The sequence below is a fragment of the Anolis sagrei genome, chromosome X (assembly GCF_037176765.1).
Source record: "Anolis sagrei isolate rAnoSag1 chromosome X, rAnoSag1.mat, whole genome shotgun sequence".
Lineage (NCBI taxonomy): Eukaryota > Metazoa > Chordata > Lepidosauria > Squamata > Dactyloidae > Anolis > Anolis sagrei.
Genome location: NC_090034.1, coordinates 84617929 through 84634141, shown reverse-complemented (window position 1 = coordinate 84634141; position 16213 = coordinate 84617929). Strand labels below are relative to the sequence as shown.

General features: G+C 44.6%; 1 protein-coding gene across 22 annotated transcripts in view; it reads right to left on the bottom strand.

Moving 5' to 3' along the window:
• MACF1 (microtubule actin crosslinking factor 1) overlaps positions 1–16213 on the bottom strand; it is a 398178-nt gene that overhangs the window by 21369 nt on the left and 360596 nt on the right. For all 22 annotated transcript variants that reach the window (XM_060784087.2, XM_060784094.2, XM_060784082.2 and 19 more), the window contains 15 exons: positions 15252–15455; positions 10779–11010; positions 7696–7922; positions 7091–7213; positions 6369–6470; positions 4926–5027; positions 4623–4796; positions 4022–4177; positions 3180–3377; positions 2662–2790; positions 2117–2290; positions 1595–1750; positions 970–1176; positions 431–550; positions 79–248 (listed from right to left, as the gene is read on the bottom strand). In XM_060784087.2, coding sequence (XP_060640070.2) covers positions 79–248; positions 431–550; positions 970–1176; positions 1595–1750; positions 2117–2290; positions 2662–2790; positions 3180–3377; positions 4022–4177; positions 4623–4796; positions 4926–5027; positions 6369–6470; positions 7091–7213; positions 7696–7922; positions 10779–11010; positions 15252–15455 — 2474 coding nt within the window. The remainder of the gene's footprint in view (positions 1–78; positions 249–430; positions 551–969; positions 1177–1594; positions 1751–2116; positions 2291–2661; positions 2791–3179; positions 3378–4021; positions 4178–4622; positions 4797–4925; positions 5028–6368; positions 6471–7090; positions 7214–7695; positions 7923–10778; positions 11011–15251; positions 15456–16213) is intronic.

Sequence of the window (16213 nt, the reverse complement as noted above, 5' to 3'; positions counted from 1 at the left end):
GACTTGACCACATTTGAGCCTTTGGTCTCCTTTTCCCTTGACAAACGGTAATAATCATAAAGCCCAAGAATCTCTTACCTTTCCACAGATTTGCCACAGACGGTGTCCCATCTGTCACGGACTTCTCCAAGGAGATGGTCTAGGCTTTGCCCATCATCTGAGAACTGAGCTTTTTCTTTCAGAGCTCGCCCTGTCCGGATTGTGGTATCGTAAACGGGCTGTTTCCCACCCAGAGTCTTTTGGAACTCCTAATGATTTTTTTCAGGAAAAAAAAAAACCAAAACCAAAATGGAACAAACATTTAAGTTTGGGTGAAGCTGGTGTCTACAAAAAATAACACAGAAAGCTTTCTGAATGCATGCCTTAACCAACATCTGTGTTTATGGACAATTTTGGGGCCCTCTTGTAGCAGAGAGACTAGGCTGCCCACCTTGTGCTTAGAGAGCTGCAGTTTGATCTTGTCAGGGTCGTTTGAAATTTCCAGATCAGAATCCAAATGGTTCTCTGCATCTTCCAGCCAGTCAACCAGCTTCTTCCAAGCTTCATGAAACTACAGAGGAAGAGAGATGGGAAAGAGTACGCAAAAGCATTTTTAATCATTCAGCACCCCTTTTTGCAACATTTACTCCAATGCTCAGGTCACATCCCTTATCTGAAACAATACCTTGCTGTCCTTCCCCCTTTATCATAGTTACTTATTTGCTTGTTTCATATATATAAGACAAAAAAACCACAGAGTTGTCTCCCACAAGGCCTCCATGGTTTCTACCATTTGGTTGCAGCACATGGTGCACCTTCTTTTTTGACCCAATGTTTTCCTCTCCTGAATTGCCTTTCTTGCCTCTCCATTGTTCTTGAGAAATGCCCAATGATTGCTAAAGTATACAGCAAGCCCTTATATTATGATTCTTAGCTATTGGCTCACAAAATGAAGATGTCCTCAACTGGTGCAGAGATGGAGCTTCTCACCTGCTTTGCTCGTTTCCTGGCATCATCCAGAGCCCTTCCCCTTTCAACCGACCGCTGGACCACTTTCTCCCAGCGGGACTGGACGCTGACCAGGAGATTTTTGATCAAGACCACATCTTGCTTCTGACTGAGGAATTTCAACTGGTTCCCACTCTGGTCAAGGCCAATGATCTGATCTCGGTGGGCATTCACTTCATTGGCAAACACCTGGGGACAAAAGAGAAAGCAAAGGTAGGCCCCTCCAAGTGCTCACCCTGGCTTCTTAGGCACATGAACCTCTGGTATAAACCAAGGCAGAGCTCACAGGAAGCTGCTAGAAAGATGATCTAAAAATCCACCACTGGGCAAGAAACTAACGGAAGGCCTTGGGCATATGGTTCACAGTTCTCAGCCTTCATTTGCTACTTTTACCAAAAGAATTAACCCTGCCTCACCATGAAAAGTAAACCTACATAAGGGTATCTGATTGTGCAGATGCCCATGGATTTGTAGGAAGAGAGGTTCATGTTCTCTGTATGACCATAAAACGCTATCTCGTTTCTGTCCCTTATTACAGAACCCATACCTGATTTTTTAAGATCTAAGCCGCCCTCCCATTCACTGCTACATGCCTTGGCATCATTACCTTATGGTCTTCAATTTGCGAGAGCACCATGGCGAGGATGAGGCTTGGTGAAGGGGCAACGTTCAAGCTCTGCTCCGCAAAGGTCAGCCAATTGATGAAGTCCTGCAGGGAGTTCTGGAACTCTGCAGCCAGTCTAAGGGCCTCTTCCAGCTTGGTCTGGATTCAGAATAAAGGGAAGAAGGGAGTGATGTGAAGTTAAGGAAGAAAAGGAAAGAATACTGTCCAAAGACCCATTATTCTTCCATAGATATAGTGTTCATTCTGCACTGAAACTCTTTAACTAGGGAGTATGACTTCTTCATTAAGAGCCAACACTCAAATGTCCTGTTGAGCCAAGGAAGAAAGGGGCTCCCTGGACAGTTTCAAAAGCAAGGGAAGAGTTCCTCTCAACTTTGTGGCCCTGTGTCTCTGTTCCACTGATGCTCTGGAGTGGGGCTTAGACATTTCTTGTCATGGAAGAAAAGGGGAAGCCCTTGGCATAACAAATACACACTAGGTGAATACATTACTCCGTCACGCTACCTTTCTTTCCTCCATCTTGCTGCTCACAATGTTCCACTTCTGCTCCAGGAGAGCCACGCTCTGCTCCGTCTTGGATCCAGAACCACAGTCATCACGGCCCAGCAGCATAAACCTCCCTTTGTCCAGGAGCTGGCCAAAGACCGTCTCGTTGGCTTTGAACTGGGCATAGAGTTCCTGCGAGACAACAGAGGAAATTTACAAAGCTGTGCATGGCAGGATGGAAGGTGGGTTCATGGAATTAGATTTCCCCTTCCAATTTCTTGTGTGCTACAGAACCAGTGTGGTGTTGTGGTTTAGCATCAATCTATAACTGGATTGAGGCCAGCACTTCAGTCTTTGCTTAGCCCCATGGAAACCCACTGGCTGGGTCACATTCTCTCAGCCCAAAAAGAAAGCAATGGCAGCCTTTCCAGTCGATCTTGTCACAAAAACTCTAGGACAGGGTTGGAATTGACTTGATGTATGTGGATATGGTGACCTTCCATACTGAACTGGGAGTAACCTCTTCATTTGCCCCGAGGACTAGTTCAGCAGCCAGGACTCACCATATGTGCATTCAGTTGTTCCCGGGCTGTCTCCGGTAGCCCTCCTGTGGGTTTAGAGGCCGACAGCTGGTTTTCCATTCTCGTCAGCCATTGAAGGAAGTCGTCAATTTCACCATGGAAACCTTGAGCCTACAAAGTCGTGCAAAAAGCACACTGTCAACCAAGTGGGATGTGCAAGAATCACTGACAAGTTTAATTTTAGGATCTCTGCCTCCCCTCACCCCCCTTGAGATCAGGCGAGGATTTCAAAACCAAAAGGACAGAATTTCAATGTAGCAAGTCAGGAAAGCAGCGAATTGGGGTTGGGATTGGGACTAGAAACCATTCTTAAAATGGGAATGACCCAATTCATCAGGATGGGACCCATTTTTGTCCCTGCCTTTTTTACAGTAGAACACATGGATCAGCTAGAGCTAGTGTAGGAGTAATGGGGAGCAAATGCCTCAAATGCTGTTATTTCTAATGCTTTCTGGACAAATAGAAACACGTCCCTCTTCTCCCCACTCAGGACCACCTACTTGCTGCAGGGTCATTTGAAGCTGCTGTTCACGCTCCTCTGTCTTACACAGCACCGTCTCCCAGCAGAGTACCATTGCATCGAGCCGGTCCCGGAGTTTGCTGGCGTCATCCCCAGCGGTGGATTGCAGGAGTTCATCTCCGGCTTTGTTCACCGTTTCCACAGTGGCCTGATGTGCCAGCACATCGTTCTTCAGCACCTAGTGAGGTTTTGGAGTGGAGAGAGAAGGGAAATGATGCTTCAGAACTCGTGTGACGCTCATGAAGAAGGGAACAACTCCTGCCAGTCTGCATGGCGGAGGCTTCGTAAGCATGCTGAGAAGAGGAACCAACTTTTCAAAGGACCCACTTTGGCACAGAAATTCAAACTCTCATCTCCAAATTCAAAGCACATGGGAAAATGCAGTATGATAACCCTGTTCACACATAGATAAACATGGGCCAATGAAGAGCCTCACTGGCTCCCTCGCCCAAGTGGCCCTCCTGCATCATCGACTGAATGTTCTCTCAAAATACTCTCACCCATTCCTTCATGCCAGCTTGACTCTGATATTGTCAGAGTGTCTCTTGGGACAGAAGAGCCCTTAGGAATGGGGTCAGGGGAGAATTGGCATCTGAGTGGCCTAGTAACCACTGGGAGCCAAGGAGCACCCTTAGTAAAACCACTGGCTTAGGTTGCATATCTTCCCTGAGTGGCACCATCTCTCCGAGACTTCAAGGCAACGAGATTTCTCACCCGAGATGCTCGGAGGTGTAAGAAGTGAATTCAGTGTTTGATCCCCTCAGTCATGCTTCCTTCCTGGCCACATCTATGCAGACTGACACTTTAACTTTGGCTACTTACATGGTGCTTAGCTAACTCCACTTCAATGACCTTGGGGTCGCCTTTGATGGGCTTCTGGGCATCCAGCAGCTGCTCCGTGTGGGTCAGCCATGCCATCAGCTCGGCCAAGGCATGCTGGAACTGGCCAAGGGCCAAGAGAGCGCCTTCCAGCTTGTGCTGTGTTTTGGGAAAACAAATGGAACAAGAAGAGGGAGTTTGAGAAAGGAAGGCCATTATGGTCAGAGGTAGATGTGTCTTTGCAGGGCTTCTTATTTAATTTATATTTAAGACCTCATTATAGGTTCTCAGAATCAGAATGGCTTGCAAACAGTACTCAAAAGCCCACTGAAATCCAAAGGGGAAACTGAAAAACCAAATAGAAAGGCAGCCAAATGGTGGCCTACAAGAGAGACAATAATAAGGCCACTGTAAAGAACCAGGGAGTGCCACAGTTTGGAGGTTGACACAGAAAAGGCAGTTTCCTCTGCAGACAAGGAAATCCCACAGTTGTACAAGAGGCAGCAAGATGTTTCTAAACCATTTGGGGGCTTAGAAGAGGTTTTCCAATAATAGAAATAATGGCCTTTAAAGGTAGCCTTTAGACTCATTGAGTTGTCCGCACCTGCCGATCAGCAATTTTGTCACCCAGGTTTTCCCAGAGATGCTTTAGCTCTGTCAATGGCCGCCTGATGATATCTCTGTCTGTCTCGTCTGCTGCCTTTTTCAGCATGATTTCCCCCTGGTGATTCAGCTTCTCCATCTCAATTTGCTGCTGGTACACTTCTGTTTTAAACTCCTGCCAACAAAAACAAAACAAAGCAAAAACCAGGGTCAGATCCATGGATGTTCTGCCCCAAGACCCAGAGACACTGTTGCTGGCATCTACATGGTGAAAATTTCTGCACACATAGACACGCATCCCTACCTTCATCTCCTTCAGCTGCTCTTTGACGGTGTTGAGGTCGGTGCCCACCGGAGGCATGTTGCACAGTTTGATCACGGTGTTGTCCAGCCAGTCAAACATGGCCTGAGAAAGGGAAACACCCATGATGGAGGAACCACCCAGCTAACCAACCATCAAGGTGGCCCAGCATCTGTAAAGCTTGTGGGCATGTCAGGACAATGACATTTCTCCTCACCCGCCTATCTTTTGGGCAGAACTGTGTGCAAAGCACTCCTGTGGGAGAAACTTACCCTGCATCACTGTTTTCAATAATAAAATCCTGGCTATTCCTAGAGTCATCCTATTTTGATAAGACCATAGAGGCCCTTCAACAATCCTGGATGCTGCTGTTCTCTAAGAATTATGTGTATTTAATCAAGCATAATGTGCTATCAATTGTAATTCCCTAATTACCCAAGTATAAAGTGCCATCAAACATAATTAGCATATTTACTTGAGTATAATGTGCTATAAATTTTGAAGGTGTGCATTACAAATAAAGATTTGCTGTCAAATGTAATGCGAGGTGGTGGTGACTGCGAAAAGGTTGGTGGAAAGCAGAGATAGAAGAGAGATATTGACAAGCTGGGATGTGTCCAGAGGAGGGCGACTAAAATGATGAAGGGTCTGGAGAACAAGAGCTATGAGGAGCGGCTTAAAGAGCTGGGCATGTTTAGCCTGAGAAGAGAAGGCTGAGAGGAGACATGATGAGGGCGATGTATAAATATATGAGAGGAAGTCATAGGGAGGACGGAGCAAGCTTGTTTTCTGCTTCCCTGGAGACTACGACGCAATGGAACAATGGCTTCAAACTACAAGAAAGGAGATTCCATCTGAACATTAGGAAGAACTGTGAGAGCCGTTCAGCAGTGGAACTCTCTGCCCCAGAGTGTGGTAGAGGCTCCTTCTTTGGAAGCTTTTAAACAGAGGCTGGATGGCCATCTGTCGGGGGTGCTTTGAATGCAATTTTCCTGCTTCTTGGCAGAAAGGGGCTGGACTGGATGGCCCATGAGGTCTCTTCCAACTCTATGATTCTATGATTTTAAGCAGCTCTCCTCTCCCACCAGCCTTTTCGCAGCCACCATAAGCTTTCCACCACTCTTTTCATGGACACTGCTACCTCCTCCATGCCTAGCTGGGATGACCTCTTGCCCAACAATGCAGGCCAGTTTAGGTGCGTGATGCTAATGCACCGCTGAATCTAATGTTCACTTCAATTTTAGCAATACAATTTAGCTCAAAAACGTGACTCAAGTAAATATGGGTAGTCTATCTCAACTGTTTTCTGAGGGTTCATACAATGCCTGTCATTCAAAACATCCAGAAACAATTGAAGCTGTAAGCCTGTGCTCGTTTGCCACTGCCCCTTTCTTATGGCCCCATGTCACCCCACTCCCCACCCCCCGTTTCAGACCAATGCCGCACCTGCAGCGTGTCCTGATACAGCACCGCTGACTGCATGGCCTCCTCCAGCCGTTCCAGGCGCTCCTTCCAGGTCTTGTTCAGGTTCTCCCAGGCGCTGTTCATCTGCAGAGCAACAAGGAAACAAATCAGCAGATGGTGCCAGTTGGAGAATCAACTGGGAACAAATGTGAGCAAAGTGGGACATGGAAGGGCAGCCATGAAACCCATTGGACAGACCTGCTTGGTTAAGTGACACTTTTGGGGTCATCCGTAGTAATGTAAACTTCCCTTCCATCCCCAAGACCCCCAAAACTCTCCCAAACACCTTAAAAGTAGCATTTTTGTAGGAAATGAAAGGATGCTCCCTGGACCAGAGGATGAGCCTTGTCACATTGCTAAGCATAGGTGCTAATGCTGGCTCCCAAATCAAACCACAGCTTTTTATAATTATTTTCACCAAATATATTGTAACTTTTTAACATGCTTAACATCGAATTATTAACATCGAATAATGTCTTTAGTTTGTATTGTGTTGTTGTTCAGAACCTGGAATTGCTTTAATCTGTTTGAAAGTTCAAAGTACCCTGAGATTCTCTTCTATTAGGAGAGATATAAGTGTTTTAATTAAATGGATGATTTTGTTCATTCAGATCAATGCCCCCGCCCCCAAGAATATCTCTGACTTCTTGCCTTAATGTATTTAGGTACCAAGTTGAATTCAATTTTCCTCCCCAGTGACCCACCTCATCAATGCTTTTCTTTACTTCAGGTTTCTCCGTCTCACCACAGGCAAAAATAAGGTCAGTCCCAAGGATCCGGATGAACTCCAGTTCTTCGTGCAAACTGTCTGTTTCTGCCTTGATTGTCTGTAGGGAAAATCAGAGAGAGAAACATAAAAACCTTTGCTATAACAATATTCAGGTTCAGACAGACATTTGCAGGGATTACTGGGCAATGCCAAAGGATAGAACCTCTCTATTTTGAATCTTCTCATTTTGAGTGTTTGTTTTCAAACTTAGGTAGCTGTAGTCCACTCCAACAAACTACAACACTAAAAATCTCTGGCAGAGAAGTCTAACCCCTCACTGAATGTTAAATATACAAATGGAAACAAGGCACTTAAGAGTGGTATCAAACCACTATAACAGTGAGATGCAGATACACTAAAAATCATCATGCTAACATAAGTTACAAAGTTAGAATTACTCTACTCTTACCCAATGTATTGAGTAGCAGCAGCTTCTTTTAAAAATAGAAACTTTTTAAAAGGCGCAAGATAGCACTGGGCTCTTTGAAGCAGCTCCTTCCTTTCACCTATAGCAGAAATAGCTTTCTTTCTGATTCTTACCTCTGCGGCTTCAATCTGCTGTTTGATGATGGATGGGTCAATGCCAGGGCTCTCCAGGTCATGGACGATGTCCTGCGTATCTCGGATGGTGGTCAAAAGGGCGGCCATGTCATACCAAAACTTCTCGGCCAGTTCCAGGACATCAAGGAATTTGATCTCCCGTTCCTCTGCCCGAGCTCTGATGTCTTCCCAGAAGAACACCATCTTATCGAGCTTATCCTGGATTTCTGAAATGAAAGGAAGTGGGTTTTAAAAACAATGGTGACAAGTAAGGGCCCTTCCTGACAGACCCTATATCTCAGGTTTTCTGCGTTAAACAGGATTATATGTGTCCACATTGCCAGATAATCTGGGATAAACAGAAAAGCTTGGATCGGATCCTGGGCTATAGGGCCTGTTTGGAAAGGCCTTTAGTTGAACCATAGAATAAGTTTCTTTCTCAAAACTACCAGGTCAAGAATGATATTGATAAGCTAGAACGTGTCATGCCAAAAGGATCAAAGATTTAGAAATCATAAAATTCCAATGAGGAGCAGCTGAGGGAGCTGGGGATGTTTAAATAACAGAAAGTAGATCCCATGGAACAACAGACTGGTTCAAGATTGGGAAAGGCGTACGGCAGGGTTGTATACTCTCACCTAACTATTCAACTTGTATGCAGAACCCATCATGCGATCTGCGGGACTTGATGAATGAAAGGCTGGGGTTAAAATTGCTGGAAGAAACATTAAAACCTTAGACATGTAGATGATACCACTTTGATGGCCGAAAGCGAGGAGGAACTGAGAAGCCTTGTAATCAAAGTGAAAGAAGAAAGTGCAAAAGCTGGGTTGCAGTTAAACACAAAAAAAACCCCAATATTATGGCAACAAGACTGATTCAACGGAGAAAAAGTTGCGGGCCTGAAAATAGTTGTTCTTTTATGATTTTGGGGTGCTGAAAATGAAAATGACATTTAAAAATGTATATTGGCTCTAGTTTTTATGATATAAGCAATCACATGATCACGTATGGTTGAAAAAATGCATGTTGCGACTTACACTATGGAAGATTCTAGAATATTCTAGAAAGTTTGATGACGCAGTATTAGTGCCGTGTGCAAAAGCCAGAAAGCCCTATATAAGGCCAGACTTTTGAGCGGTGAGGGTCAGTCAGTTGAAGACTGAGACAGTATCGTTAAACATCGTTTTACATTGTTCTTTTTCCTGTAGTTATGCCTCGCACGTGTGTAAATAAAGCACTATGGAAAAAAGATATCAAGGCAAATGGACTCCGTCAATGCTGTCAGACTACTGCTGGAGCATTGTAAGAGACCATCCTTTCCTTGAATACAAAAGAAAAGTCAAGAGAAGCAAACAGGATATAAACTAAAGTCACGATTAAAGCGACATTTAAACTTTCAGACTTTTCAACTGCATTAGGCCTACTAATATAGTTTCTTGCTGCACAAACATAAACAATAGACTAATTAAATAAATATTTCTCATGTATAAACTATTGGCAATATAATTTGACTAAAATTTAGTAAATATTCACGGTTTATATACATGCAGTAAGGTTAGGCGCATTATCATAATATTAATGAATTACCTATTGTGGAGAAAATTGAAATAGCTGTTGCATAAAAACCAGAGCCAATTAACACATTTAATTATTATATTTGAATTCAGCATGTTAAATTTATTAAGAAACAGCACATTTCATTTCCGCAACTGAGAAAAACTGAAAATTTGTAGAACAGTGTAACTGGCAAATAGAGGGAGAAAATGTGGAGGCTGTGACAGACTTTGTATTTCTAGGCGCAAAGATTACTGCAGACGCAGACTGCAGCCAGGAAATTAGAAGATGCTTACTTCTTGGGAGGAGGGCAATGACCAACCTCGATAAAATAGTGAAGAGTAGAGACATCACACTGGCAAGGAAGATCCGCATAGTTAAAGCAATGGTATTCCCTGTAGTAACTTACGGATGTGAAAACTGGACCATAGGGAAGGCTGAGCGAAGGAAGATAGATGCTTTTGAACTGTGGTGTTGGAGGAAACTTCTGAGAGTGCCTTGGACCATGAGAAGATCCAACCAGTCCATATTTCAGGAAATAAAGCCTGACTGCTCATTGGAGGGAAGGATATTAGAGGCAAAGATGAAGTATTTTGGCCACACCATGAGAAGAAAGGAAAGCTCAGAGAAGACAATGATGCTGGGGAAAATGGAAGGAAAAAAGGAAGAGGGGCCCACCAAGGTCAAGATGAATGGATGGTATCCTTGAAGTGTTTGGCTTAAACTTGAAGGAGCTGGGGGTGGTGACGGCTGACAGGGAGCTCTGGCGTGGGCTGATCCATGAGGTCACGAAGAGTCGGAAGCGACTGAACGAATAAACAACAACAAAGGTCCCATTGAGGAGGGGTGAAGCTTGTCTTCTGCTGCTCCAGAGACCAGGACACAATGGAGACATGGATTTAAATGGCAGGCCAAGAGATTCCACCTAAATACTAGAAAGAACTTCCTGATGGTAAGAGCTGTTTGGCAATGGATTATAGACTGCCTTGGATTCTAATGGAGTCGTCTCTGGAGGTTTTTAAGCAGAGGCTGGGTGGCCATCTGATGGATGGGCTTGGATTGTGTCTTCCTTTATGGCAGAGGGGGGTTGAACTGGATGTCCCTTGGGGTCTCTTCCATCTCTAAAATTCTATGATTGATTGAGTCAATCAACATGTGTTCCTGCTTGGCAAAGCGTTGGACTGGATAACCCTTGGGATTCCCTTCCAACTCTAATGAAATATAGACTGTCTGGGAGTTGTGTAGAGGCTCCTCCTCTGGATGTTTTGAAGAAGAGACTAAATGGCCATCTGTCAGGAGAGCTTGGATTGTGTCTTTCTTTATGGCAGAAAGGGGTTGGACTGGATAGCACATGTGGTTCCTTCTAGCTCTGTGATTCTATGATTCTAAGAAAGACTCAATTCAGAATATGTAACATCTTTGACTCTAGGAAACACATGGGAATCATTTCCATAATGCAATGACGGAGTGAGCAGGTGACCGTTTCATCTTGGCTCAGGGGCAAACCAGACGTGCCTTCCTCTTACCTTTAGCTGCCGGATCCTTGTCTGTCCCTTGTGACCGCCCAACCAGCTCTTCTCCACGCCGTTTCAGAGCCTGGAAGGATGGCTGGAGCTTCTCTAGCTCCATCGTAGCATTCTTGTTTTCACTGATGCACTCCCGAATCTTTTCGACCTCGGCTGGAATCAGTGGAGGCATGCGCAACCGGGAGGATAGGCTCTCCAGCGTCTCCAGCATGGGCTCAATCTTGTCATGGAACTAAACAGAAGAAGGAAGGGTAAATGGAGGTACAAGGGGGATCCCATTTTGCTGCACTACTGGGGAATAGCAGGTTTTAACTTTTTTCTAACCAACAGGTTCTCCTAGAATTCAGATTCTTGCCTACTTTTTGTAACACAGGTTTAGAAACAGATCGCTTTCACTCTGGAGCAGCTTGTCTGAAAATGTCTTTGACCAATAAAAGAAATATCCACACAGATTTAACCAACAATTAACAGAGGAAGACTGCCTCAAACGCTTATCCACACAGATGTCACTTTGGCAGGCAGGTGGGTGGCTTCCTTGGTTTCTCTCTCAGTGAGGCATTCAGAAAATTTCCCCGGAAGGTATTTAACATCATACTGACACATCGCCCCCAAAACCAACTTCAGCATGAATAATTAAGGCATGGATTATTTCTATAAAAAACCCAATACTGCAGCCATTTTAGTCATCCTTAACGGAAGTCTAACAGAATCCAAACTTCCTTCCAGGAAAATAAGCAAACGATCCTCATGTATCACTGAAAGAAAAATGTCCCAAGGCTTTGTTGACAGAAGTCTGGATTATGAGCTCTGAGCCAGAAAAAACCCTGATTCCAATCTCTTCAATCTGCCCTCTACTCTGACCGTCCTTCCAATTGCTATGCTTCACAAGAAAAGCTGTTCTAAGGACCACTCAAATATCTGTTGGGTGAAATGCTTTGAACCTTGTGCAAAAACCCACCATCCCATGCATGAAATGATAATACATGCTGAGACATAAATGGCTGCTGGTCAAGGAAAAGAAATCCAAATCTATCAACAGTGCAACCACTCACACTGATCCTCCGTAATGTGTATCTGACCAATATGGAGCCGATGCTGTGAACAGTGGGACTTCTTTTTAAGCATTTCCTCCCTCTCTGCCTGCTTTGTTCCCTCCCTATTGCCTCTGAAATTTTGCTTGGTTCCCAAAACAACCTTTGACACAAGGCCCAGAATGCAAGGTGCTGCCTGAGCATCAGGAGCCCAAGCCATACCCAAGAAGGTTTCGCTTATTCCTGAGATTCTGGCCACTAACTCTGTCTTATTCTTCCCTCCCAAACCAGCTCACAGAGAGGTTATTTTGGATGTGTTTCAAGGGGATGGGTGTGTGGGGGCGAAGGCAAGGGAACACATTATGCGCACATCTTTTGGGAGAGAAAAAAGAACACACAAAGAGAGAGGGTGGGGAGATCCACCTACGGATCTGCAGCCCTTCTCCTTCAGCTGAAGCAATAGCTGAAGCACACAATGCCCAGAACAAAACGTGTACGTTTCTTCTTCCTCTTCACAAAATCTTATAATTATACAAATAAAAATGTAATGTTCGTTTGTGGGATTAACATAACTCAAAAACCACTGGATGAAATGACACGAAATTTGGACACAGCACCCCCAACAGACCATCACTCATAACCCTCCCAAAAGAAAAAAAAACAGCACCCCCCAACAGACAATTTGGACACAGCACCCCCAACAGACCATCACTCATAACCCCCCCCCAAAAGAAAAAAAACAGTGGAAAGGACTTAAAAACTCTCAAAAGCTAAATGACGAAAAGCTAAATGACATACAGAAAAAAAGGGAAAGAAGAGGGAGGGAAGGAAGGGGAAAAAGAAAGAGAGAAGGAAGCATGGAAGCAAAGAGTGAAGGAAGTTAGGAAAGAGGTAGAGAAGGAAGAAAGGAGAGAAAGAGGATGGAAATGGGTAGAGAAAGAAGGAAGGAGAGAAGGAAAGAGGGAGCGAAGGAAGATGAGAAAGAGGGAGCGAAGGAAAGACAAGGAAGGATGGAAGCAAAAAGCTAAGGAAGGAAGGAAAGAGGTAGAGAAGGAAAGAGAAAGGAAAAGAAAAGAGGGGAAGGAAAGAAAGAGAAGGAAAGCAAGAAAAGGAAAGAGGGAGCGAAGGAAGGAGGGAAAGGGAGGGAACGAAAGACAGAAGGAAGGATGGAAGCAAAAACCGAAGGAAGGAAGGAAGGAAAGAGGCAGAGAAGGAAGAAAGGAGAGAATGGGAAGGAAAAGAAAAAGGAAGGAAAGGTAGAGAAGGAAGGAAGAAGGAAAAAAGAAAAAGGGGAGGAAGGAAGGAAAGAGGGAGCGAAAAAAGGAGGGAAAGGAGAGGAAGGGAAGGTTGGCCACAGCAACGCATGGAGGGAACAGCTAGTCAGTAATATTTGTGGCCGCCTCCCAAGTCAAGGAGAGACAGAATAACTATCTCTCATTGGGGCAACTGGTTGCTTTGGGGGGCATTTTCCAAAGAATCTGCACTTAGGTGTTTCAGTGCTATCCAGTCTTTTCAGCTTCCAAAACCTGAGGGTAATCCAAAGTCCCAAGAAAATAGAGAGTTTTGCTACATGTTATACCCATGTCTAGCAGGGTGAGATTTTATGGATGAAAGCAGTGCTGCTCAAAGTGGTGGCTCAAGACTTCATTTTCCTCCCTGCAAGAAACCAACCAGGCTACCCTTTGAAAACTCTAGCAACATAACTCCCAAAGAAGAGAAGGCCAATGCTTGTTTGTAGGAAGGTAGTCATGAGAGATGGAGTGTCTTACCTCTGAGATCTGTCATGGTTGGGATGCAGTCAACACAATAATGAAATGTGGACAGCAGGCAGGGAGAATGGGACCGGGCCCCGAACACAGACAACAGAGGAGACAATGGGAGGTTTGATGAGACGGGAGGTGGAGGAGGGAAAACTCAGTTAATATGAATGCAAACCATGAGGGGAATACATGATTAGATTACACAATATTATTAATACCATGAATGAATGTGACACAAAACAAAACCTAGGCTAAGGAAACAACATGAACAACAGTTAACACTAAATTGACTAATTTCCAAAAAACATGCAAGACAACTGCATTGTGAAGAGGGCATTCACTATTTGCTTGGATTCAGAACTAGGCTTGTTTGATTAAAAAAATGGTCCAAAACTCGTTTCGGATGTAGGGGGTGCTGGTGATTAGATTCTAAAGTCAATTTCGATTTTCACAGAAAAAAAACATGTTCAAAACTTTTTGAAACTTCTGAGACTTCCGAATCCTTCCTTAATGGTTTGAAAGTGTTATTTCCTGTTTCATTGGGTAGTCTTTACTTTGAAAGTAGTTGTTTTACTCCAGAAATGGGGGGAGGGGAGGGGGAAAGCAAAAGGAGGAAATTAATCCACTCTGGTTTAAAATGGCTTCCCAGGCTTGAGCTGAGGCCAGGGACCAGAGGCGGGGAAACTGAATAATTTCTGACTTACTGCTTTGTAACAGAAATGGCGGAAAAAGCTTCGGAAGAGCAAAGGGACTTCCCAGGCTCGAGACAAAAGCAAGGGGAGAGGAGAGGGAGGAAATTAATTCACTCTGGTTTGAAACGTTTCCCAGGCTCGAGACAGAAGTGAGAGGACAGGAGAGGGAGAAAATTCATCCACTCTGGTTTAAAATGCTTCCCAGGCTCCAGACAGAAGTGAGGGGAGAGGAAAGGGAGGAAATTCATCCACTCTGGTTTAAAACGCTTTCCAGGCTCGAGACAGAAGGGAGGGGAGAGGAGAAGGAGGAAATTCATCCACTCTGGTTTAAAATGGCTTCCCAGGCTTGAGCTGAGGCCAGGGACCAGAGGCGGGGAAACACTGAATAATTTCTGACTCACTTACTGCTTTGTAACAGAAATGGTGGAAAAAGCTTCAGAAGAGCAAAGGGACTTCCGGTTTCCTTAAAAAAGTAAATCTTTCCGAATTTATTCCGAATTACGAAGATTCCGACTGAACTTAACCATGCCTATTTAGAACTACATTTAAAATTAAACATATAAGAGAGGGAAAGCGTATATCAATTAAAAATCAAAATCTCCCCTCGGCTACCTCTCCTAGACATTTTTTGCTGACATTGCATGTAATATCTCCTTGCTTTGACCTCAGGCCACAAGCTCGGTTCCCAGCTAGAAAGAAACGAACCTCACTTCCATGGCACCTTCAACTCTTCCATACACACTCCATGTGTTTCTCATCCAAGGAGTTGCAAGTTCCCTCACTGTAGTAGGAGGCCCTAGCTGCTTTTCAGAGTAATCAGCAACTGGAGTAAATCTAACATGCTTTAAAGATAGTGTGGTCTCACTGAGCTGAGCTGATTTTAAGGAAGATGCTCCCCTTCTTAGCCCCTTCCCACAACCATGTGATGCACTAAACCCTCTGGTAGGTGGGCCCCGGAATCTGGGCAAGCAAAGCCAAGGGCTGACAAACCTGGGTCGACTGGGAGACGGCCTCGTCCAAGGCCAGGGCTCGCTGCCTGACCTCCTCCTTGATGCGCGCATAGGTGGCCTCAGCAGCCTGGTACTTCTCCTGCACCATCTCCCCTTCCTCAGGGTTCAGCTCCTTCAGCTGGGGCCCAATCTTCAGCAGCTTGTCAATATGAGGTTTGTGCTCAGCGATGGATTCCCGCAATTGCTGCAAATAACAGTCCCGAGAAGAGATCAAAATCAATATCCCCTTTTTCTGTCTGCCTTGTGATCCTGTGACCCCTGAAGCTTACAAAGGAAATGACCAGACTCAGCAAAATGCTTTCTGGCTTCAGAAGCTGAAGCAAAGTAAAGAAAGCAATGGCATGCTACGAAATGCGGACATTGCACTGACAACCTCAGGCATTGATGAACTAGGCCCTCTTAAGATAAAGCATGAGGACACAATATGGACTTTCAAAATCTGCATCAACTATTTTAACATGATCAACAACAACTCTGAAACTCAACCACCAATTTGAGCAACAACATGAGGCTGATGCTCTGTTTCCTCATTACCACCACATAGAGATATATTGGGGAACTATAGAATCCTAGAGTTGGAAGAGACCCCAAGGGCCATCCAGTCCAACCCTTTCTTCCAGGCAGGAAAAGCACAATCAAAGGACCCCCTGACAGATGGCCATACAGCCTCTGCTTAAAAGCCTCCAAACAAAGAGACTCTAATAGACTCCGAGGCAACATATTCCTCTGCTGAAAAGCTCTGTCTGGAAGTTCTTCCTAATGTTCCAGTGGAAATTTGGGATCTTGTCAAATTAGCTCCACAGTATGAAACTATCACTGCTCAATCTATCTCTAGTTCCTTTCCTCTTCAAGTTCTCCAACCACCTTGATAGATTATGCTTCCTCACTTTCCTTCTGGTCCATTCCACAGGATATGCTTACAGTGTGCCCTCTGCCAACTTG